Source organism: Neodiprion virginianus, chromosome 5, assembly GCF_021901495.1.
Source record: "Neodiprion virginianus isolate iyNeoVirg1 chromosome 5, iyNeoVirg1.1, whole genome shotgun sequence".
Lineage (NCBI taxonomy): Eukaryota > Metazoa > Arthropoda > Insecta > Hymenoptera > Diprionidae > Neodiprion > Neodiprion virginianus.
The window spans coordinates 8106464-8130644 of record NC_060881.1 but is presented as its reverse complement, the minus strand read 5'-3'; the positions used below and the strand labels follow the sequence as shown (position 1 = coordinate 8130644).

General features: G+C 39.7%; 2 protein-coding genes and 1 long non-coding RNA gene across 4 annotated transcripts; all 3 read right to left on the bottom strand.

The window, feature by feature from the left end:
* Window positions 1-5083: 5083 nt before the first annotated feature.
* On the bottom strand, window positions 5084-8214 carry LOC124304442 (uncharacterized). 2 transcript variants are annotated; one of them, XR_006908191.1, is made up of 4 exons: window positions 8170-8214; window positions 5998-6052; window positions 5526-5612; window positions 5084-5275 (listed from the first exon to the last, which is right to left on the bottom strand). It is a non-coding gene; the product is annotated as an uncharacterized LOC124304442 (long non-coding RNA). The 2 variants fall into 2 exon arrangements; XR_006908190.1 differs by lacking the exon at window positions 8170-8214 and adding an exon at window positions 6329-6358 and having other exon boundaries at window positions 5526-5675; window positions 5938-6052.
* A 1911-nt stretch (window positions 8215-10125) lies between these two features.
* Window positions 10126-18265, bottom strand: LOC124304841 (guanine nucleotide exchange factor subunit Rich). Its single transcript, XM_046763542.1, has 16 exons — window positions 17959-18265; window positions 17457-17564; window positions 17149-17304; window positions 16595-16909; window positions 16364-16455; window positions 15989-16262; window positions 15712-15864; window positions 15347-15550; window positions 14904-15267; window positions 14620-14825; window positions 14130-14471; window positions 13550-14039; window positions 13147-13435; window positions 12564-13036; window positions 12111-12468; window positions 10126-11957 (listed from the first exon to the last, which is right to left on the bottom strand). The coding sequence occupies exons 1-16, from the start codon at window positions 18091-18093 to the stop codon at window positions 11633-11635; spliced, it is 4284 nt and encodes a 1427-aa protein (XP_046619498.1). The 5' UTR covers window positions 18094-18265; the 3' UTR covers window positions 10126-11632.
* A 1148-nt stretch (window positions 18266-19413) lies between these two features.
* LOC124305130 (la-related protein 6) lies at window positions 19414-23187 on the bottom strand. Its single transcript, XM_046764206.1, has 2 exons — window positions 20943-23187; window positions 19414-20517 (listed from the first exon to the last, which is right to left on the bottom strand). The coding sequence occupies exons 1-2, from the start codon at window positions 22036-22038 to the stop codon at window positions 19943-19945; spliced, it is 1671 nt and encodes a 556-aa protein (XP_046620162.1). The 5' UTR covers window positions 22039-23187; the 3' UTR covers window positions 19414-19942.
* Between the last annotated feature and the right edge of the window lie 994 nt (window positions 23188-24181).

The following is a 24181-nucleotide window of genomic DNA, read 5'->3' as shown; positions in this document are numbered from 1 at the left end:
CGCCCTCCTCGTCCTCCTCCTCGTCCACCTCCGACCACCTTCAACCACCTCAGGTTATACCTTGAATAGTAATAAATATTTTCAGTATAAGAACACATCGAAAATTTTGTGTAAGGATTAATATAATTGAGTTATTGATTAAATAATTAATTAATAATATAATAAATTGTATAAGATTATTCATAGCTACTAAATATGTGCTTGCACGAAAAATGATTTGAAATAATTTATTGTGAACGTGACAAGTTTGTAATATTCCAGATGAAATATAATTACAATTGCCATTAAATATTATAGGAATATTAATCAATTAATTAATAATATAATAAATTGTATAAGCTTATTCATAGCTACTGAATTTGTGCTTGCGCAAAAAATGAATTGAAATCATTCAATGTAAACATGAGAAGTTTGAAAAATTTCAGATAAAATATAATTACAATTGCCATGAAATATTATAAAAGTGTTTTACTCACCGAGCACAAATCCTCGTCCCCCTCCTCCTAAATCACCGAGATTACCCGCAACCACCCCTAACTACCTCCAACGAAAACCGCCAACCACCTCGAGTTATACCTCGAATACTAATAAATATTTTCAGCGTGAGAACAAATCAAAAATAATGTGTAAGGTTTGATATAATTTTTTTAACGACATATTTTACCAGAAAGATTATGAGAAGATTGTAAAGTTATAGAAATTTTATTAGCGCACCGACGGCTACTGAATTTGGGCGTGCGCGAAAAACGAATTGAAATAATTTATTGTAAACATGAACCAGGAACCACGGAGCGCTTATCCTGGAAGTCGAGAAATTTTATTAGCGCACCGACAGCTACTGAATTTGGGCGTGCGCGAAAAACGAATTGAAATAATTTATTGTAAACATGAACCAGGAACCACGGAGCGCTTATCCTGGAAGTCGAGAAATTTTATTAGCGGACTGACAGCTACTGAATTTCAGCTTGCGCGAAAAACGAATTGAAATAATTTATTGTAAACATGAACCAGGAACCACGGAGCGGTTATCCTGGAAGTCGAGAAATTTTATTAGCGCACCGACAGCTACTGAATTTGGGCGTGCGCGAAAAACGAATTGAAATAATTTATTGTAAACATGAACCAGGAACCACGGAGCGCTTATCCTGGAAGTCGAGAAATTTTATTAGCGCACCGACAGCTACTGAATATGAGCGTGCGCGAAAAACGAATTGAAATAATTTATTGTAAACATGAACCAGGAACCACGGAGCGCTTATCCTGGAAGTCGAGAAATTTTATTAGCGCACCGACAGCTACTGAATTTGGGCGTGCGCGAAAAACGAATTGAAATAATTTATTGTAAACATGAACCAGGAACCACGGAGCGGTTATCCTGGAAGTCGAGAAATTTTATTAGCGCACCGACAGCTACTGAATTTGGGCGTGCGCGAAAAACGAATTGAAATAATTTATTGTAAACATGAACCAGGAACCACGGAGCGCTTATCCTGGAAGTCGAGAAATTTTATTAGCGGACCGACAGCTACCGAATTTGGGATTGCGCGAAAAACGAATTGAAATAATTTATTGTAAACATGAACCAGGAACCACGGAGCGCTTATCCTGGAAGTCGAGAAATTTTATTAGCGGACCGACAGCTACCGAATTTGGGATTGCGCGAAAAACGAATTGAAATAATTTATTGTAAACATGAACCAGGAACCACGGAGCGCTTATCCTGGAAGTCGAGTTTCACCGCGTAGCGGACCCGAAGCGCGGGATCCGGGAGGTTGAGAACCCGGTACTCGAAATTTGCGGAGCGCGACTCTCAACCGTCCGCCCTACTGCGCGGTTGGTACCGGACTGAGGAACTCGGCTAGCCGATTTTAGATTGGTGACGTCACTTTCCGAACATCCGAAAATTCAAACTTTGGTTTCGAACTGTAATACTAGGTATGATGATGTATGATGTATGATGTATGATGTATGATGTACGATGTATGATGTATGATATATGATGATATGATATGATGTATAATGATTCTAGTGTTCACATTTCATACAAGAAATACACACCTTATCTGTCCTGCCGATTCCAGACTCAAGCGGCCAGGCCCTTCGATGGTCAGCCGTTGACTGAAGATATATCCTTTACTTAACGGGTCAGCCGATAACGCTGCCGTTCTGCGACAGTTGGATGATGAAAAATTTTGCTCGTATCTTTCAAATGTGTGTTAAAATACACTCGAAGTGTTAAGAAGCTTCGTTCATTCTCTTCCTATCACCTTTTTAGGTCTTTAAATCACTACGCAGCGTTAAATACTATCTCATATACGAAGCATCCATTTCATCTCGTTCAAAATTAGCGCATCCGTGATGTATTACAGTTACTCTGAATTTTTTTCCATCCGAATACTTTTCGAAAAACAATTTTGCTTCTCTACCCAACGTAGATACTTCACTCTCAACTAGCTAGAACAGCGTTTTGGTTATATGCCTACGAAAATTCAAGATCGAGAGAGCAAATGAAAAGTTGTTGAAATAATTATGAATACTAATGTTATGGAATACATCGAGCGCGCGTCGAATAGAATCCCATTTCGAAGTGAATAATTCTTCTCTTTTCATATAATAGCTAATCTAGTAATATAGGTAAATAGGATGGTTGGAGGTGTTCGGAAATGGTAGGACATTTCAAAAGTTAAGGCTGACACCCACTGCACCGCGGCGGACCGCGGCGGACCGCGGCGCAGTTACCGTGAGATGCGCCCACTATAGTCGCGTGACCACCCGCCGATACTGTTTCTACGAAAAAGAGATATTTATCAATTATCTGATGACCACGATTTGTCTCAGTCGTCATGGGCACACAATAAATAATCATGCATATTTGCCACTACTTCTTGATTACTCATTATGGATGAAGAAGTGTTTAACACGAAATAAAATTACTAACAATTGTCCATCATAAATTCGATAAAAAGGAAAAAAGGATTAAAAATCAACCGACAATGCTCATCTTTCGCCAGAATTTTTGTTTCTACCTAAACTATTTCGGGTGTGGCTCGTTGGAAAATCGTGAATTTTTTTATTTTGAAACACCCTATTATACATATAATATATGTATAGTAAAAATGAAATAAATTTTAGCTCAAAATATGCTCTCTCATTTCTTATGCATAAAAATTAATACGCAAAATAAAAAACAGTCTTCATGAAATCAGCATCATACCCGAACAATGAGAAAAAAATAAATTTTTTACATAAAATAATCCGTTGATCATAACTTGTTGTTCTAAAACTCACATTTACTTAAATTTCTTTAAAAATGAAGTAATTACTTGCGTAACATTTATTTAATATCCGTAGGATTTATTTAAGATGTAAAAATGAATACATTTATTTTTCGCAAGAACAGCGGAGAGAATGAAAAGAATCCTTGTAAACCATAACCATTTACATCAAAGTAACGCAGGTTTCCCTATTTTTATACTTGGGATGAATTTCGGCATCGGTCGGGTGTTCACACTAGACGACGGCGATGCGCGGCGATGCGCGGCGCACCGCCGAAATATTCCCAACCTGGAACTCGCGAAAAATTGCCGCGGTCCGCCGCGGTCCGCCGCCGTCTAGTGTGAACACCTATATGGATAACTGTATGAGCGAAAATTTCGCCGCCGTCCGCCGCCGTCCGCCACGGTCTAGTCGGCGTCAGCCTTTAGGTTCTCGTTTTTTGGCTGTAACTTTTGATCCGTTGATCTCAGCCTATTGGGACTGCGCCCAATCGATTTCACTCGCAAAATTACGTCGGACTACTGCCAGAAAGAATTTATTCCAGCACTTTTCAAAATCGCGAAAATTTTCGCCAAAAATACAAAGGGGTTAACCTTCCTTTTTTCTCGACCGAAAAATCTTCCGTCTCAGAATTGATTTGTATGACCCTTTTCCGACCAATTGGACCCCCAGGAACTCAGAAAACGCAGCCAAAAGAGCGTGGGACCAACCGGAGAGAAATGGCGAGCGAAAAAGCACCAGCTGAAAAATGTCGAAAACTCAGGTTCTCGTTTTTTGGCCGTAACTTTTGATCCGTTAATCGCAGCCTATTGGGACCGCGCCCAATCGATTTCCCTCGCAAAATTACGTCGGACTACTGCTAGAAAGAATTTATTCCAGCACTTTTCAAAATCGCGAAAATTTCCGCCGAAAATACAAAGGGGTTAACCTTCCTTTTTTTTTGACCGAAAAATCTTCCGTCTCAGAATCGATTTGTATGACCATTTTTTGACCAATTGGACCCTCAGGAACTCAGAGAACGCAGCGAAAAGAGCGTGGGACCAACAGGAGAGAAATGGCGAGCGAAAAAGCACCAGCTGAACAATGTCGAAAACTCAGGTTCTCGTTTTTTGGCTGTAACTTCTGATCTGTCGATCGCAGCCTATTGGGACTGCGCCCAATCGATTTCTCTCGCAAAATCACGTCGGACTAGTGCCAGAAAGAATTTATTCCAGCACTTTTCAAAATCGCGAAAATTTTCGCCAAAAATACAAAGGGGTTAGTCTTACTTTTTCTTTATTTCCGAAGCTGAAATTTTTTGGTCTCGGATTCGATTTGAATGACCCTTTCCTGACTAATTGGACCCCCAGGAACTCAGTAAACGCAGCGAAAAGAGCGTAGGACCAACAGGAGAGAAATAGCGAGCGATATTCATGATTTATTTGTGATCAATACGTGATGCATACTATAAATTTCATAATTTTCTGGGAAACATACTAGATTATTTACAATAATTGGCTATAATATGACAATAAAAGAATTGTTCGTTCCGATATGGGATTTAATTTGACATGCAGTCTATATATTTCATAACATCAATATTCAGAATTAGGAGTAGGAATAGGTGTGGGATCAGGAGTAGGAGTAGGAGTAGGATCAGAAGTAGGAGTAGGAGTAGGATTTAGAGTAGGAGTAGTAGTAGATGAAGAAGTTGGAGTAGTGGGAGTTGGAGTAGGAGTTGGAGTTAACGTAGAAGTAGGAACAGTAGAAGTAAGAGTAGTAGTAGTAGGAGTAGGGTATGGTAGAGGTAGACCACAGCTTTACCCCACCACCCCATCACTCCACTATCCCAACACCCCAACAACCCATGACCACACCACCCCAACACCTCACCACCATCGCGCTACCTTCAATCACCTTTGACGAGCTCCGTCCTTCTCGTCACCCTCGATCAGCCGCAAACACTTCTTACCGCCTTTGACCACCTCCAGCGACCACCGCTGACCACCTCGGGTCATACCTTGAATAGTAATAAATATTTTCAGTATAAGAACACGTCAAAAATATTGTGTGAGGATTTATATAATTATTTATCAAATTAATAAAATAATAAATTTTATCAGCGCATTTATAGCTACTGAATTTGTGCTTGAACGAAGAAAAATTTAAATGAATTATTGTAAACATGACAAGTTAAAAAAATTTCAGATAAAATATAATCAACCTTGCTACCAAATATTATAAAAATGTTATAAAAATAAAAAACTCACCATGCATAAATCCTCGTCCTTCTCCTCCTTGTCTTCCTCCTCGTCCCGCACGATCACCCGTAACCACCTCTAACCACCACCGACCACCTCCAACTACCGCCAACCACCTCCAACGACCACCACTGACCACCTCGGGTTATACATCGAACACTAATAAATATTTTAACTATTAGAACACATCAAAAATATTGTGTAAGGATTATTATAACTTTTGTATTGACACATTTCACCAAGAAGATTATGAGAAAATTATAAAAACTTATAGGAATTTTACTATCGCAATGATAGCCACTGAAGTTGGGCTTGCGCGAAAAATGAATTGCAATAATTTATTGTAAACGTGACAAGATTAAAAATTTTTGTAAAATATAATTACAATTGCCATTAAATAATATAAAAATGTTTTACTCACCGAGCACAAATCCTCGTCCTCCTCTTCCTCGTCCTCCTCCTCGTCTTCCTCCTCTACCACCGGCAACCCCCGCCAACTACCTCTAACGACCACCGCTAACCACCTTGGGTTATACCTTGAATATTAATAAATATTTTTCGTGAAATTTAGAACACTTGAAAATATTGTGTACGGATTAAATATAATTTTTCTATTGACACATTATACGAAGAAGATTATGAGAAACTTATCAAAAAGTAAAGAAATTTTACTTGCGCATTGACAGCTACTGAATTTGGACTTGCGCGGAGAATGAATTGAAATAATTTATTGTAAACGTGACAAGTTTACAAAATTTGAGATCAAATATAACTACAATTGCCATTAAATATTATAATAAAGTTAAACTCACCGAGCACAAATCCTCGTCCTCCTCGTCCTCCCCCTCGTCCTCTTCCGAACACCTCCAACGACCACCGCTAACGACCTTCAGTTGTACCTTGAATAGTAATAAATATTTCCAGTATAAGAACACATCAAAAATATTGTGTAAGGATTAATATAATTAATTAAATAATCCATTGTAGAATAAATTTTATTTACGCATTTATAGCCACTGAATTTGTGTTTGCGCGAAAAATGAATTGAAATAATCTATTGTAAACGTGACAAGTTTAATAAATTTTAGATAAAATATAATTACAATTGCAATTGAATATTATAAACATGCTAAACTCACCGAGCACAAATTCTTGTCCTTTTCGTCCACCTCTGACCACCTCCAACCACCGCCAACCACTTTGCATTATACCTTGAATAGTAATAAATATTTTCAGTATAAGAACACATAAAAACTTTGAATTGACGTATATTTTCATCATCGATGAACTAAATAACTCATAAAACAACGTTAAATCACATTCATTTTCGTTCAGAAATTTCTTGGTAAAAATCGTTACCTTTCACGTTTGAGCTCGACAAATAATAGGATATCACGGTTTTTTGGGTTATTTTGGTACATCGATAATAGAATGATGCGCTAATTAAAAATAACTAGTTTTAAAACACTCGCTCTGTAAAGCTCGCTCGGGTTCGGATGCCTAGTGTAACTGGTTTTGTGCTCGTGCGCTCGCTGACTCGTTGTCAGTGTTCTACCAAATGACATAATTGCAGGGGAGACTGGGGCACGATGATTTCCTAAAAATTCTGGTATTCGCTTCACAGTATACAGAATGAACACTGCCTTTGTACATGTGACGCAAGCCGCATCTGCCATTAAGATTTTTTCTATATAATGCTACAAATCACGTTTACACATGCATGTAAGTTTAACGTATTGTGATGTTATGACAATTAATTTCGTCAAAAAATACCACAGAACAATCAGCCAAGTGCTGACAGATTTGAAACACTAGGCACAGCAATTCTATCTCCAATTGAACGAAGTTATTGTCATGTATTCCTGTATGTATACAATGCCAACCACTCACCAATTGCAATTTGTTGATCCTGGTCGTTCGTTTCTTTTTCCGATTCAAAATGTTATCTGAAGCATGCATATTGGGTTGCTAGCACAGAACACGACGTTTTCAATAATCAAACTTGTAAACTTGAAAATTAGTCCGGAGGGTCAAAATTTAAGTCACCGGGTCAAGGACCTGGAAAACCAGAACTACGGAACGCTTGTTCTGGAAGTCTAGTTTCACTAGGTAGCGGACCTGGAGCATAGAAACTACAGAGCGCTTGTCATAGAATCAAGTTTCACCAGGTAGTGGACGTCGAGCGCAGGAACCACGAAGCGCTTGTCCTGGAAGTCGAGCTCCACCAGGTAGTGGACCTTGAGCGCAGGAACCATGGAGTGCTACGAAAAACTGGAGAACTACGGAGTGCTTGTCCTGGAAGTCGAGTTTCTCCCAGTAGTGGACCAGGAGCGCAGAAATCACGGAGCGTTTGTCCTGGAATTCGAGTTTCACCAGGTAGCGAACCTGGAGCGCAGAAACTACGGAGCGCTTGTCCCTGACGTCGAGTTTCACCAGGTCGTGGACCTGGAGCACAGAAACTACGGATCGCCTGTTCTGGAACTCGAGTTTCTCCAGGTAGCGGACCTTGAGCGCAGGAACCACGGAGCGGTACGAAAAACTGGAGAACTACGGATAATTAGTCCTGAATGTCAAAAGTCACCAGGTCAAGGACCTGGACAGCCAGAACTACGGAGCGCTTGTCCTGGAAGTCGAGTATCACCAGGTAGCAGACCTGGAGCGCAGGAACCACGGAGCGCTTGTCCTGGAAGTCGAGTTTCACCAGGTAGCGGACCTGGAACATAGAAACTACGCAGCGTTTGTCTTGGCAGTCGAGTTCCTCCAGGTAGTGAACCTGGAGCGCAGAAGCCACGGAGCGTTTGTCCTGGAAGTCGAGTCTCACCAGGTAGCGGACCTGGAGCGCAGAAACTACGGAGCGTTCGTCCTGGAACTCGAGTTGCACCAGGAAGCCGACGCGGAACGCAGGATCCAGGAGGTAGAGAACCCGGTACTCGAAATCTGCGGAGCGCGATTTTCATCCGTCCGCTCAACTGTGCGGTTGTTTCCAGACTGAGGAATTCGGCTAGCTGATTACTGTAGATCGATGACGTCAAGAGAAAAAAAATCTTGAGTGACGTCACTTTCTGAACATCCCGCGAACATCCGACCATCCAAACTTTGGTTTCGAACTTCAATACTATGTATGATGTATGATGATGTACGATGTATGATGTATGATGTACGATGATGTACGAATTTTATCGGCATAGTAATATGCCTGTATATATAAGATGCTTATGAGGTCACGAAATCGGACTTTAGTGGTGTTGCAGGGTATGAACTTCGTTGTAGTGTTGGATTTTCCGATAAATAATTGCTCCCTATCTCAGGTGTCTGTTCCTCAGTTGTAGGACGACTTGCACGTCTCCGTTTCCGAAAGAGACTCACTGCAGATGAGATGTATGCTCTGCCGCAAAAAAAAATTATTCCTCCAATAACAGATCCAATTTACACCACACACGCTCTGATTAACGTGCAATCAGCGTCTAGTTGCCTTTCGTCCATAGTTTTTCACCACGGTGCTGTTTAGATATAATTAATTATGCATCAATTCAGGTTATATACGAATCACATTGCAGTTTTTGCACTCGCGAGGAAATGACGAGGAAGAACTATTGAATCGCCCGCATGTAAGAAGTCGAAGTATACGTCTGCTCTGGGTCTTTGAAACAGTCGCATTTTCAAAGTTTTCTAGGCTTTCAAAAAATCGAATAAAATTCAGGGTTACTTCTTAGGTCTCCACTACATGGCCTAAAAGTTGAAAGTCATACAAAATGAGTATTTATTGTAGGAAATACACAAATTATTAAATAATAATAATAATTAAGGACAATGACAAAATTTATGGTGCGCAGTTATGGCAAAAAATTACTGCCACAACCTAGAAAAGGTGCGAGACGCTAGAATAATATGTAAAAATTACCGAATTATACGCCAAAAATACAGGCGGCTTGAGGTCAAAAATTCTCCGTAGTTTTGCTGCCTCCACTGACAAAATCGATACAGAAACATTTATTATAGCTATGAAGAATAAAAAATTATGAAATAACAAAAAAAAAAACTGCATTCACTTACCCTTGAAAACACCAATATAGTCTGTACACTCACCCCTAGGGAACGAACGGGACTTCCACCGACTGGCGTTTGTCGGTTGAATCCTAGGGTCGACTGCCGGACCCGAATGCCCCTTGGGCCTTTAGTCCCCCCCCCCCCCCTGCTGCACAGATTTTTTTAGGGGTGGTAGCCAAACCCCACGGTCTATGCATGGAAGGGAAATTTGATTTTGAAATTTCGACTCTTCCTTAGAAAGACTTACGCTGAATGAAATATGAAGTGGCATCTTTGACTAACTGGGGTAATCGAAATGGCGTAAGACTAACAATAAGCTAACGGTAATTGCACCGAAATTCCTGCGTTGTTAAGTTCAGTAAATTCATTGAAGCGTTTTTCACAGTCCTGAAATCTTAGAGCGAATAAGTAAAGCGGTAAATCTGTCCAATTTTCGGATACAACCATTTTTTCCATCTTGTTAAGGGGAATGTTAAGGATACCTACAATACTTAGCGAAATCCACTTATATAATACAGACCGTAAAGTTCGTCACAGTTATGCTCAGAGTAACAGAATAAAATTATGAGAAAATATAATATATATTTACGAAATAATATTTTACAATATATATGTATAAAGGTAACTTATTGACTTCTAATTATTTTTAGCCTTCTCGATCTGAATGGACTCTTCTCACTTCGTTATGCACGAGATACTTGAACTCCAGTTATTGACATCGTTACCTTCACCTGTACTGTGTAAAAACCACAGATGTGAATATCATTTGCTAATCCTCCTACTTCTGCCTGTCATCGTTTTGAACAGGCTATACTTATGTACGAATATCGAATATTTGAAAGATTGCTATTAGACTGATTCCTGCATCGTTGCATCACTACAGATTGAATAATTTATTATACATTCTATTTCCAGTTTTTTTACAGTCCTTCAATGAAGTGCGGAACTTTCAAATTATTCCAGTACTGAACTCCAGCAATTCTGTCAAGCAGATTGCCCACTAGCAATTTTGTGACGCCAGTTTTGATTTGCCACAAGAAAAAGTTGTACCACCTTTCTTACTCTCATAATAAGATTCGTTCGTAGAGATAAAAGTAATGAATTGTTATTAATAATATCATACATCATAAGTGATAAAAAATCAGAATAAATCTTACATTATAGATCTGCTACTATCTTTGACAAGCAGATCGAAATTACCACTCGCAAAGCAAGACTATTTTCACTGGGAGCGTACAAATTGTCAATAAAAATAGCATTATTTCGCATGAATAGCAAATCTGTTTCTCATCACGTAATCCGCTAAGCTAAGAGGGTCTAATATTAACGAGTATTATCCTATTAGTATAATAACATTTCGACTCTAAATTACCAATTGAAAAGTAAGAGAGTCAAACAATACGATAGAAGAATACGACTGAACATATCTCCGTATTTCTTCTCTCATTCCACGCTAGATATCAGTAAAGATTAATTGCACATTTTAACTTGCTTTCGTTGCCTAACACAGACTGATTCCGTTGAGCTTTGGCAAAGAAGTGATAACTTGATAATTTCAAATTGAAATATCATTGAGCTGTCAAGTAGTTCATATACTTGAGTAATTTGCTATTGCTATCGTGCTGCTTGGAAAGAATATTCAAACCCTCACCAATTACAAAAATGTTATCTAGTCGAAAAATGCTTCTACTAACGAGTAATTATCAACGATCATTAAGTGCACAATACATACATAAAAGTGCGATTTTTGATTATGGGGGAATACTACTGATGCACGTACATCATTACGGACGTTTCAAATACAGTCAACAGTGTTACCATTTTGTGACTGATCAGTCAACTTTTATCTTCTATCAGACATATTTTATCTACGGGTTTGTGTATAACGTAAATCATCTACATTTCTGAATACATCGCAGGCAAGCATATCCATTCTCAACTGATTCCCATTGTCTAACCTGTAATCTAACAATAAAACGGTAACAAACAGGTTGTAATCGGATGGCGAATCGTTTTAACAATTAATTTCACGTGTAACATTATACATATAGAAAATTATGTTTCACACACTAAGAGATGATGCACCCTGATTGAATATTATTGCTTTCCACTACATTAACGTTGTTAAGGCTTCCACGCAAATCAGCTTCCATAGTTAACGAGGAATCGTGGGATGTCTCCTCTTCTAGCGGTGCAGTTGTTGATGTATGACTAATTGAGGAATGTCTCGATCGTGAAATTGTTCCGCGGGGATTACTGCCTGACGAAGGGGCAGGGCTTGGAGATGGACTTTCTGGAATTTGCTCCTGTTCCGGTTGCTGCTTTGTTGATATCAAGCGATTCAACATAGTCAGGTGTACTTGAATGCCAAGCATGAATGGTTTGTATCCCAAGCTAAAAAGACAATTATTGCATACGTCACGATTTTTTAGTTTGTTTAAATTGTTCAGACACTCTAATTTGCTTGAAATATTTTTTTTAAATGACCTAACCTAACCTGAGTAGACAAAAGTTTCTCATGTAACTAATTAATTTATATCAGCTCACCATTCAGTATTTGACCACCTTGTTAGTGCTATCAGCCCGTCACGTAAATTTATGACTGAATCTAAAGTCTGCGATGGAGCGTTTGCAGCTCTAACAATTCTCGCCATAGCTGGTGAATCTCTGAGAACGGTAGCCAATACAGTAGCCCAGCCCAAACAGCCACCCTCCAAAAAGAGCTGCAGAAGGTATCTCAACTGTACCTCTCCACGACTCGTAGAACCACAGGATGCAGAGACATGTATGTCAGTTGGTTCGACTGGCTCTGCCTCCCAGCAAACTGGACCAATACCATTTCCTACAATTGATTCAACGTCCTCCCTCCAAACTGTACTGGAATCGCTTAAAACACTGCTTTCATCTAAAAATGAGAAAGTAAATTCACCTGTTGATACTAGAAAAGTGATAAGCATCATCCGATGTTAACAAAATCTGATGTAAAAACCAATTAGTTACCTTGCAACATGTGCGGTGCAAGTTTCGCTTCGACGGCTGGAAACTGTGATTCCAAACTAGCAACAGGAGATATTAAACTTGTATATGGAGGCCTGCCTCCTGGTAAACTGGTGTATCCACTGTCAGGTAAATCGACAGCAAAGTTCGGTTTTAATTCATTTTCATCGGGATGTTCTATACTAATAGATCTCATCGATCTCAAAGAAGTGATACTAGCACGCCTGATTTTCTGTAACATTGGTAACGACAGCACAGGATAAGGGAATCCAAAATCTTCATGAACTGTCTTCAGGGCACTAATATAGTCATCAATTTTGGCAGCTCGGTCACGTTCGCGTGCAAACCAGGTAACTAGATGAAAATCAAGTCGTGCAGCAAATCTTCCTAGATCTGCAAGTCGTCTGGCAGTTAATAATCGCCTTGCATGTCGCTGCAGAATAACGTCAATAAAAAATTCTTCTGCTGATCCCTCTCTGTCAATTGAACAAAAGAACACAAGGATAATAATGCTCATAGATTTCACAAATATATGTTTACATCTCAATAGTTTTGTAGTTATACGTAACTGTTACAGACTACTTACTTATTTTCAGTTTTCTCAGACTTGGCAGTTGGGACAGACTTCTTTCGCCTCATTACTACATTTCTGGTCTTCTCCAAAACGGAAGATGGGGCTACATCCTTAGTCGTTGTTTCAATCTGAACTTTAGGAGTTGTAGTAGTGCTGTAACTTCTACTTCTCGATACTTGCATAGTACCCAAGACAAATGACAGATCTTCTTCATGAGGAGATACAGAAGGAGTTTGCGGTGGTCCGCCAAGCTTGCCTGTCCCGCCCCATGATGTACGGGGCGATTCCACGTCGTTCGGATCTGGTTTTAATTTTACTCATTAATTAAAGATAACAATTGCTATTACTTAATATCAAAGAGTAATTAGATTGCAGTGAATCTTGTCTTAAACTAAATTTACAGCTCATCACTCACCAATCGCTCTGAGGAATCGTACTAAATCTTTGGAGAGTTCCCACCTTCCCTGTTCTAAAGCAGCATCAAGTAAAAGAGTTGCATGTTGCCTGCTCACTGAGGAGGGTTCCAAATTTTGTAGAATTATCAAATAACTAGCAGCAGTATCAAGCTGTTGTCTTTGGAGACAGTCTTGAAGTAATTTCTTAGGTGGTCCTGCCACGGAGAACAGATACGGCCAAAGTGCTATTTCCGTTTTTCTGGCACATTGAACAACTGCACGAGCCCAGACACCAGGAAATTCACGTATAAATTCAACAATGGAGGGTAATTGAGCATCAGGAATTGGTTCCTTGCTGGTGGCTTCTTCTTCTAAAACCTCGTGTAATAGAAGTTCTAAAGAATGAGGAAAATATGGTAGAGCTGAACACGACCGCGCAATCTCCCATGCATGGTACCCCAAATTCCGACAAATTAATTGACGTAGTATCTGATGTAAGTAGACTTGACTCTAGAAAAAGACAGCACAGTTTAGAGATCAAAATTATAACAAGATAATGTTTCATGTGTATGGTAAATTAACTATAAAATCAACAATTACCGTTAACTCCAATACACTGAAAGGCAGAGAGAACGGTGAGTTTGTATCCGATGTGTATAAAACAGTATCATTTTCAGCCCCAAGTAAAATTGCATCTTCAAAAAGTATAGCCATTGGATATATTCTCAAATGAAAAAGCAACATTATTCTTTTACTCATAAATGTGTGTGCCTTCTCTTGGTGATTCCTTGGAAATAGAGGAAGCCAAACTCTCATACCATGAGCTCCACAGAACAGCCACAATGCTTCAGTCAAATGAGGTTTATCTCGTCGTGATCTCCAAGGAACCCAAACATTTTCAACACATGATGCAAGTACTGTTGGCGCACTACAAGCGTACAGCTGAAAATAAACTGAGTGAAATATTGAAGCTAAACTCGATGACTGAACTTATTAGTGATTAAACAGCAAAATTAAATCTTAAACAGCAAATTTAAACCAGAACCACGAGGTAATATCCTAGTATTATAATAAGTTACTTTAGTCTTACCACTTCAGAATTATCATTGCAGTGATCGCGCTGAACCATCAGTAATCGTCCAGAGACATTTAGTAATAGACTTTCAGGATGCGGATGACTACCAGCTGTTTCCGCACGAATCGTAGTTAACGTAGCGCTCACAACGCACGCTGGATGAACACATAGACCGCTAATATCTACAGTCTGTATTCTTGTAAGCTCTATACCACTTGTACCTGTGAATAGAAATAAGTCAGTATTGTAAGTTTCATTCTCTTGATAAAATGAGTGGAGTTGCAGACTTGATAACTCACCTTCATCACCTTCTAGCACCATATCGTAAATACTGACTTGTCCATTGGCACAAAAAGTGAGTAATCTTTCTTTTAATGTGTTCAGCAATAAAACCTGAGCAGGCATTTTGATGTTTTTTGCATAACTATTATCTAATCGCGTGTCTCTGGGATAGATTCTGATCTCATCTTTATCCTCCAGCAATGAGTAACTTCCGGCAATTAGATGACCTCGATACCATAACAAGCCTCCAGTGACAATGAAATCACGCTCCTGTGTTTCGTTACCAAAGAGTTTCCACTTTCTGGGTGGTAAAGAATAATGTGCCAAGCCCGCACGACCGGCTACTGCTATACTAAGCCCTTTTTCATCTATGGCAGTATACTGGAAATCGTGAGAAAGGAAGTAAACATTATGCCAAAACTTTGTAGAATTATTGAGGAGTTTCTGTTAAGATACACACCCGAATCGGCCAGTTCGAGCCACTGTACGCACTTGGTATGGGAACAACTAGCCACTGTTTACACCCGGCAAGTGCCTGATTTGAAATATCTAACGGTGATTCGTTTGAGGGATACAGTACACTGCTACTCGTCGATACCCCTCCGCCACCTAAATTTAAATACAAACGATCCTCACCTTGCAGATATAAATGCCCATGGTGACTCTGAAACACAACTGACACTGAATATTTTCTAAAATATTCCATGGAAAATAAATAAGGACGAGAAATATGAGAGCCATTTGCAGAAAACGAAAATTTATGGAATTACAAGTTAATCACTGAAATTTACTTTCATGGGTGAAATTTTGGGTCATTCTACTTACCATGCATGGATTTACGGTTAAAGGACTCTTTACAAAATCCAACTGAACAAGGAACCGTTTTCGACTAAAATTTTGGTTACCAGTTTCCTCAGACAATGTTGGCTCAGGTGACTCTTGAAGCATCCATAATTGGTAACCTTCTGCCGACCATTCCTGAATATCAGTAATAAAGATTGATCACTTTTAAATAAAGAAGGCATGTGTACGAATAAATGCTATAAAACGGCAACTGAATTTGTTTCAGAAAAATGAAAATGAGTTTGTGTAACATCGTTACCACTGCATGGATGTGTAGTGGATTGTCTCTCATTAAGTCTACTCTCAATCCGTAATCCCATTTCAAAGTGCAAAGTAACAGCGCGCCGAATGTACTCCATATTGCTAATCCACCTCCTTCCCAAGCTAAAGCAATTGCACAACCATCTGGGGTCCATTTTAAACACTTGACAGATCCTGGTGTGCCGGGATAATCTTTAGACAAAAGGCTTAGAGTGTGGGAAACCTCCAAGCCACCAGTAGTTTCATCGACGTAGTACACCACACCTTGAGAACTACAAGAAAAAGATTAATTTAATAAAAATAGGTACTTGGGAGGAAGTTCATAAAATAAACTGGTAACTGCAGTCTTTCATTGAGAATAGGATATACTAACTTTTGTCTACCAACAGCAATAAGCCGATATTTATGATTAACAGCAGCACAAGTCGCGTCATCCAAATCTCTGGCCCATATGCCCTGTACTTGCTGGAATATTAACTTTATGTTATACATAAAAGGAAAGAAAGTTGTATCTTCTAAAAGGTTTACAGGGGGTTTCTAAGTGTGAAACGACTGCAAAGAATTATAACCAATCTTAGGAATATTTACAGAAATGCTGACTTACGTTGGGATCAAATTTCAACGACTGAGCAGTGAGAAATGCCGCTTTTCCATTGCTTAGTGTGACGGCGAAACCTCCGACTAAAGGCGAATATTCAATATCCGTAACATAGACATTATTTTCAGTAATGGGCACAGCTAACGTGGACACTTGTTGGTCGACACTAAATGGAATTCTACGCAAATCGAGAGAATAATCACGATTCACACTTCCATCCCACTTGTAGCGAATTACGTGACTCGTCTGTGTTGCTAACATTAATTCGTCCCTGATGCAGACTAATGAACTGATTCCACCATCAACCCATACCGACTTTTCCTACAACACAATATATGTTTTGGATAGACAGTAAATTTTTGTACTTATTCAACAATCCAACAGTTGGCAGCAAGAAGATACGGAAATATGTGAGAAGATGATAATCAAATTAGACACAAAGTTTTGTTGCCAACATTAAAAAATATGACAAAGCAAAGGCTTTTTGCCCAAAGTTTCAAGTTGTTTTCCTTGCAATATATTCCTCACAGTTATGGTTTTTCATTTTAGATTGTACCTACCAGAGTCAAAACAATTGGTGGGATCACCTCCTTGATGAATAATTCGGCACTGTCGCGTCTTAAACTACTAACAGGCGAGTCTTTCTGCTCATAAAGTCCTCTTCCCTCGACTCTGTACTCTGTCAACCGATAAAATAAAAGGTAGCTGTCCGATGTCTGCAAAAAATAATGGTAGTAAATAAGTATCACATCTCTAAATCCAGATTATATTCTCATGTGGAATATTAACACACATCCTTCAACTCAAAAATACCGACAAAGTTTATCAAATAATTAACAATTTTTCCTACTACAGGTAAATAACTCACCCCGATGACCAGCATACTTGAATCTGGACGCCATTGGACTAATACATTCTCCCCGTATTTTATTATAGAATCTTGTGGACGCCTTACAAACACAATTGGCACACATGGCTGAAATGTTACAAACAAGGATTGCAACTTGCATATATTTTTATGATGGATCACAAAATGTTGTCAGACAACATTTGATCATATCGATATAACAATAATTAAGTACAACAATCAAATAATTTTTCGCGAGGCAAGTAGAAAGAGCATTGATGAATTGAGCAAATGTTTCGAGGCGCAAGCACTAGCATTGTCAATGATGATTTCCAACCACAGGAATTGACAACAACATTCGAAAATAAATGTCACAAATTAGAGTAAAGAGAATAGGGGTTGATAACAGAAGGTTATAACACTTGAAAATAGAATAACACGACAGTTGGTTCAACTGTCACAGCTAAGAGTTCGGATAAATTTTCAACAGGTAGATTTTGTTTCTAAATATGAAATTACATACCTTACAATACCAGATGGCAACCACGTCATCCGTTAGAATTGCGAACAATATTTTATCCCTGTTGCAAACGACAGCGCGTATTTTCTCGGTTTCAGGTATGTTCAATACCCTTGGCCATCCTATCGGAAAAAACATGATTTTCCGACTGCCACCAACTTGCGTGCAGACCTCACATTTCACTCAACGTCAATCTAAACACTAGCATTTCACAGTGGAGCCGATATGTAAACACCATTTAACCTAAATATTAGAATTTCTTCGGTATAGTACGCCGTTGTCCGAAGTTGGCTTCCAATCCCGATCCACGTAGCTCGCGAACATAGCAGCTATCCCCATCTCGCTGTGAATATCGATTGGTAAACGCTACTGGCGCAACCGATTTGACATGCTTCACAAACCCGACGCAGTCTGTCGCTATTAACTGATACAACCTATTTCTCAATTAGTAATTTGTTCCTAGCACATATATTCATACATATGAATTATACATACGTTTAACCACCGTTTTTGTAATGCATTTGTCCAATATGTAATGTCAGCACCATTACGCGTCGAGAAGAATTCGAAGCAAAAAATACTGATTGTGCAGTGTTTGTACGTCAGGTTGCCTATTCTAGGGCGTTTTGTACTGCCACGTATTGTTGTTTCTTTTGGTATCCTACTTGCTCTACAGATTTTATTTTTCATTCATAGCACGCAAGTCTATGAGATTTATTTGCATTATGAATTTATTTTCTGAAAATAATGCAAATGCAAGGAACAATTTATAACTACAACGTTTTCAGGTTCATCTGTGTGAAGTTGCTGCCGATGTATTCAACTGTAATAATTAACGGAAGGTCGACACTGTTAACTCGATTAGCTATGCTTCGACATCATAGTAAAGATTACCTCCAAGTGTGGACACGAATTGGGTTATACCATTTCTTTGAAGTGTTCTTTGACAGTTACTAACTGCACGTAGACACTATAACTTGATTATCTACCTAAGTTCAGATGAAAATCCACGATTCCAAAAGCCTTAGAGTTTCCAGCCAATCTAAAGAATAGCTAGCTACTGCAATTGGTAAACCAAATGAACAAATCAAGTTCCGACCAAAATGCAGGGAAAATATTATACGCAAAATGAAATGAGGGGACTATACCTATACATTGCGTAACTGCGCTTTTTACTAATCGGATTACTGAATGTAAGATACACGTAATATTTTCCCTGCATTGTGAACTACACGATAAATAATCTGATTAACAAGAATATTAGTTCTGGAAGGATATTGCATCGTTCCGAATTTGAAAGTACCAGGTGTATTTCTTCCTAATAATAGTTAGACGCAGGCAGTCGTAACCTACCCGAAATATGTACTAAAGTCACGGAGGCGGGCGATATGATATATATTGTACATTAAGACGTGACTCACCAGTGAAATAATTAAATACCGTATTAGAATAGCGGAATATTATTCAAACATCATTTTATTACCCATTTCCTTTTCACTAAAGAAACTATACGGGTATACAAATACACATGCAAATGCCACGCGTATATACTATGTACATAAACAGATCCTTACACAATTCGCTGAACCAAATATTACATTATTGCGCGAGAATAACATCACGAAAACAGCGTATCTGACTTATAGTACGATTATAATTAATTAATATCTAATATACATATTAAGTAACAAAAGAATAAATAAAAATAAATAAAAAATAGAAAAAAAACGCAACAAAAAGAAGAAAATTTTGCTGAAATAATAAGAGCAAAATAAATTACACGATGCCGGTGTTAAACGTAGGTACTTACACGATAATACTAAACAGTAAATATGCGGTGAAAATCTACTGACTTCTTAAATTCTATTCTGACAATCGGGGTTCCACGTGATAAATTCTCTTTCAATTGTTGGGAACAACGTCTGCTATATGCGCAACAACAATATAAAATAACATGGATCGTGTAACGGGAATTAATGAAAAAAATTTAACACGGCCCGATGGGGGCTGCCATTAGGGGGGTCATGGGATTCATCATCATATTCATCCGCGGCGGTCTGCCAAAGCCTCGAGTACCGTCGGGGCCGGAAGGCATTCTGGTAATATTATCGGGAAGATGGTTTACTCCGCCACCGCCACTATTGCTTCTGGATCTGCCGAAAGAGGCATCGGATCCGGAAGAGCAGGCTGACAGTCTTCGCGCTCCATTGTCAAAGCCAGAATCTCGGCTGCAGGCGGATAGCCTTCGCAAAAATGGCCCACAGTCGGAGGAACCTCTCCTGGAAGGGTTGAATCCGGTCGCACAGTCTGATCCCGAACCGGAACAGCAGGAGAAACGTCGATTTTGAGGAAAGTAACCGGCTGTCGCAGGCGCGTAAATCTGATGATGGAAGCCGGCTTCCGAACTGGATGAACAGCTCGAGTATCTTCGTCCAAAACTACTGCTGTCCGATCCTGAACCCGAACAGGAAGAGAGACGACGCAGGATGTAGCCGGTGTCTGAACCGGACATCGAACAAGCGGATAATCTTCTTGACAACCAAGACTCTGGCGAAGGAGGACCTGAAAAGCGATGGAGACAATTTTTAATCGTTCTTTAATACCACACGTTTCGACAATGTAACATCGGTAGTCAATTAATTTTTACACAACGTCAACAGTCGACAGTTCTGAGATCAACCCTTTAAAACTGTTATACCTATAACGTGCTTCTTTAATTCATCAAGTTTATAGCAATGATAAATAATCTAGTTACAGCTTCAGCTATTAAATATTAAAATTGTGTAAGTTTATTCCATTGTACAAAAGTCTAATTGTAATCAAAATTAAATAGTATTAGTTGAGATCATGTGCTATTTATACAATTACAATAATATAATATGTGATCGCAGGAAACGGGGAATATTTGATGTGGTCTATAGGTCAAGTCTACTTTCTAGAATTGAAAACCGTGAAATGACATTTATTCCTCAGTAAACAAACGGTACCTTGGTACGGTTGCCCAGGATAAACAGCCATGGGATAAATTGGATGTCCATGAACCGGTCGTCTGTGTCTCGACCTGCCGTCTTCGGCCTCAGATCCGCTCGCACAGCTTGAAGAATTGTAAATCTCTTCCCTAGAGATTCTCGTGACAGCGTTTTTCTTGCCAGGCTGTTGTTTCCGCTTCTTTTCCGCCGACTGCTGAAGTTCGTAAACTCTCATATCCCCGAGACTCATTTGCTGAGCAGTTCTGGCCGATGCCGAGTCCGTGAATTCGACCAACGCGCATTCCTCGCTCGTTGCCAATTCTTGCCTTTTGGAAATGGCCTGCCTGACTTCCGCGGGTGCCGGATGTCCCGGTCTGAGCACTCTGATCAACGCTATTTCCCCGCAGGAACCAAATATCTCAGCTACGCTTTCCACCGACAGTTTATCGACCGGTAATCTGGCCGCCAATATCGTCCTGGACGGTGTCGTCTGGTCGTAGACTGGCAGAGGGTCCAGCCTTCTCAGCTTGGTCCCAAGTTCATTGACCTCTAATTTTTTTGACCTGGCCAAAGCCGCGCCAACGACTCTCCAGTCTCTGCTAAGGTGTTTCACTCGCTTGAAGCTGGAGATGAGTTTCAGGGAAACGAATCCCTCCTTGTTTCGTTTAACGTGCTTCAGCAGGAAGGCGTCCTTCACTATATTCTCATCCGAGAAGTAAAACTCTACCTGAGCGCATATTTTGTCAGCCAAATCGTCGCTAGGTGGTGAGAAATCTTCTTCGGTATCTTTTGGACTGGGTTTAGACTTCGCGACTACCGGAACGTCCAACTCGCTGGGCACGACGTCTTCCAAACAATCTGCTCCTGAGTCCTGGTCACTGGTTTTTTGCTTCTTATTGCTCGTTGAAGTCTTCCGGTCGCAGTCGGAGCTTCCGCTGTCCGAAAAATCCGCCTCCTCTCCTTTCGATCCTCTCCGATCGAACGACAAACTGACGTCGCTGTCAATCGAGGAAATGCTGTCCTTGGTATCGGACTTCTTCATCGGTGGTGGAGAAAACGTCAAGCTGCCAACTTGGTCGTTTTTTTCAACTTGCACTTCGATTACTTCCTCCATTATAATAAATATTTTTATACCTCGAAATACTCAACGATGGTAACAAGACTCTTTCCGTTCGCCAATATTTACCTTTCGAATATATATTTGAGCTTTCTGTGCGCCAGTTAGCACCGCGTTCCGCACGACTTATCGTCTACAATAAGAACTAGAAAATTATTCCCATTTGTCTTGAGAAATGAATTTTCAAAATTTTCAAAGATTATAGATTCATCAGTCTCAGTTAAGCCCGCATCTATTGTTATCCTTATTGCGATAAAAAAATATTCACTTCTCACCGTTTGTAATATATTGGCTGTGAGATTAAATTTAATACTGGCAAGAAATTTCCTCTCCAATAAAAAAAAAAAAAAAACAAAACATATAATAAACGAAAGAAGAGCAAAACCAACCAACAACAAAAAAAAACAACGATTTTCTTAGTTAACGGCTAAGGTATATGGCACTTTTATGCACAGCTCAAACAGACGTGAAATGTGCGGCACTAAGTTCCACTGAAACTGAACAACTCGTGTAAATTCAATTGTTCGGCAATTGCTGCGGGGAGAGGATGATTTCCTAAAGAGCTTTTTAAGAGCCGATCTTGAAGCTCTTTGGATGCTCTTTCAGGCACCAGGGCGGACCACACTGAGCTTATGCCTGTTCACTAACTAGTAGCCTTCTGCAAGGCTCGCTCCCTCCTTTAAATACTTTCGCTTCTGTCGGACATGCAGCGTTGCTCGGTTTATGCGCCTGCGCGTGAGCGACATTCGTCAGCTATGAGTGATCGGCCTGCCGGCGAACCTTTAAAGACCTCGATGAGGTCGTGACCTTCTCGTATACCGGTCAAGTATGACCCCTTCCCGTGGTTGGCGATTTTTGCGGAAGCTATACACTCACACAGAAAGGAAATAAACGAAAGGACGTCCGGTTTATCCGGCGACCGATCTGCGGCACAATGCCTTAACTTGACTCAACACTCTTCGGTCGCAGCCGCCGTTTTTATGGCTTAAGGCTTATCGTTTGAAAGGTACATACATAAACACCACAACCTCGTCTGCCGGTATTAAGAGTTATAACACATCCGGACGCTGAACGAATAATAAGATATGGGTCAAGTGCGGCCGGTACCAAGATCGGAGAAGGGGTTCTCTCGAGCATTCTCTGATCACGATCCAATAAAAATATTCCCACCGTTAGGCAGCGGCTGACTTTAATACTATGGTAATTTTTAAGTTTTTATAATACTTTCCCAAATATATTTCATTGTCGTGCAAACGACGTTTAAGAGCTGGCAATGAGTTTATTTCAGTTCCGCAGGTTGTCCGGCTCACCGTCGAGAATTATCTGAACATTTGTTTCAGTTTGAGAATTATTTCACCATCGTCGTCGTATTATTATCACCCTCTGCGACAATTCAGTGGAAAATTTAATCACAGATAAATTATACGGGTCGTCCATGATCGTCCATAAATTATAAAAATTCAACGTAATTAGTGTGAGAGAAATTTTCCTTCTGTACTTTAGCCACGACTGATTAGAACTGCAGTTTGGAAAATACCCGAGGCACGCGACATCATTAAGAGATCAGTGTTATCGCCTAATCCATTTCGAACTTTAGTGTGTCCCTCTCTGACGTGTAACTTGCATCTTTTTCACGCCACCCACACCCTGCAGACCTCGATCACCTTACATTTTACTGCTGGAGGAAAACGAGCCGCCCTGCTGACAAATTGGTTTAACTTTTACGTAAACGTATTGAAGCACGAGGTGCGTGCGTTGCCTCGTTTTTATCTATGAGGGGCTTCGGTGTCAATTATGCAACGGGAACATGTCATCACAGTCTAGTTCGTAAATATTGGATATTGCGTCATCCCATTTACAGGTACACTGACCTACAATCGAAGTACAAAGTAATAGTTTTAAGGTATCTACCTTTTGTCAATAATCAAGTCTCACGCAACTTGTATTATTTAGAAATTGGTAACGACAAAACCTTTCGTATTATCTTTTTTCTACAATTAAATATAAGCTAAATACGGAGAGACCCGCGTGTCTTGCAAAAGAGGCCAAAATCTCATCCCAGTCAAGGCGGCGATTATCAAGAAGTAATGTACTGTAATAAACTTCGCATGGGAATCTCTATTAATTTATGAGTAGTTGT

Bases quoted from the DNA above. Each gene is read 5' to 3' on its own strand.
- LOC124305130 (XM_046764206.1), bottom strand. From the start codon at position 22,038: ATGGAGGAAGTAATCGAAGTGCAAGTTGAAAAAAACGACCAAGTTGGC. The intron at 20,518-20,942 runs GTACCGTTTGTT...ATCGCTTTTCAG, and splicing joins TCCTGGGCAACCGTACCAAG to GTCCTCCTTCGCCAGAGTCT.
- LOC124304841 (XM_046763542.1), bottom strand. From the start codon at position 18,093: ATGTTTTTTCCGATAGGATGGCCAAGGGTATTGAACATACCTGAAACC. The intron at 16,910-17,148 runs GTAGGTACAATC...ATTGTGTTGTAG, and splicing joins CACCAATTGTTTTGACTCTG to GAAAAGTCGGTATGGGTTGA. The intron at 13,037-13,146 runs GTAAGTAGTCTG...TTCAATTGACAG, and splicing joins TCTGAGAAAACTGAAAATAA to AGAGGGATCAGCAGAAGAAT.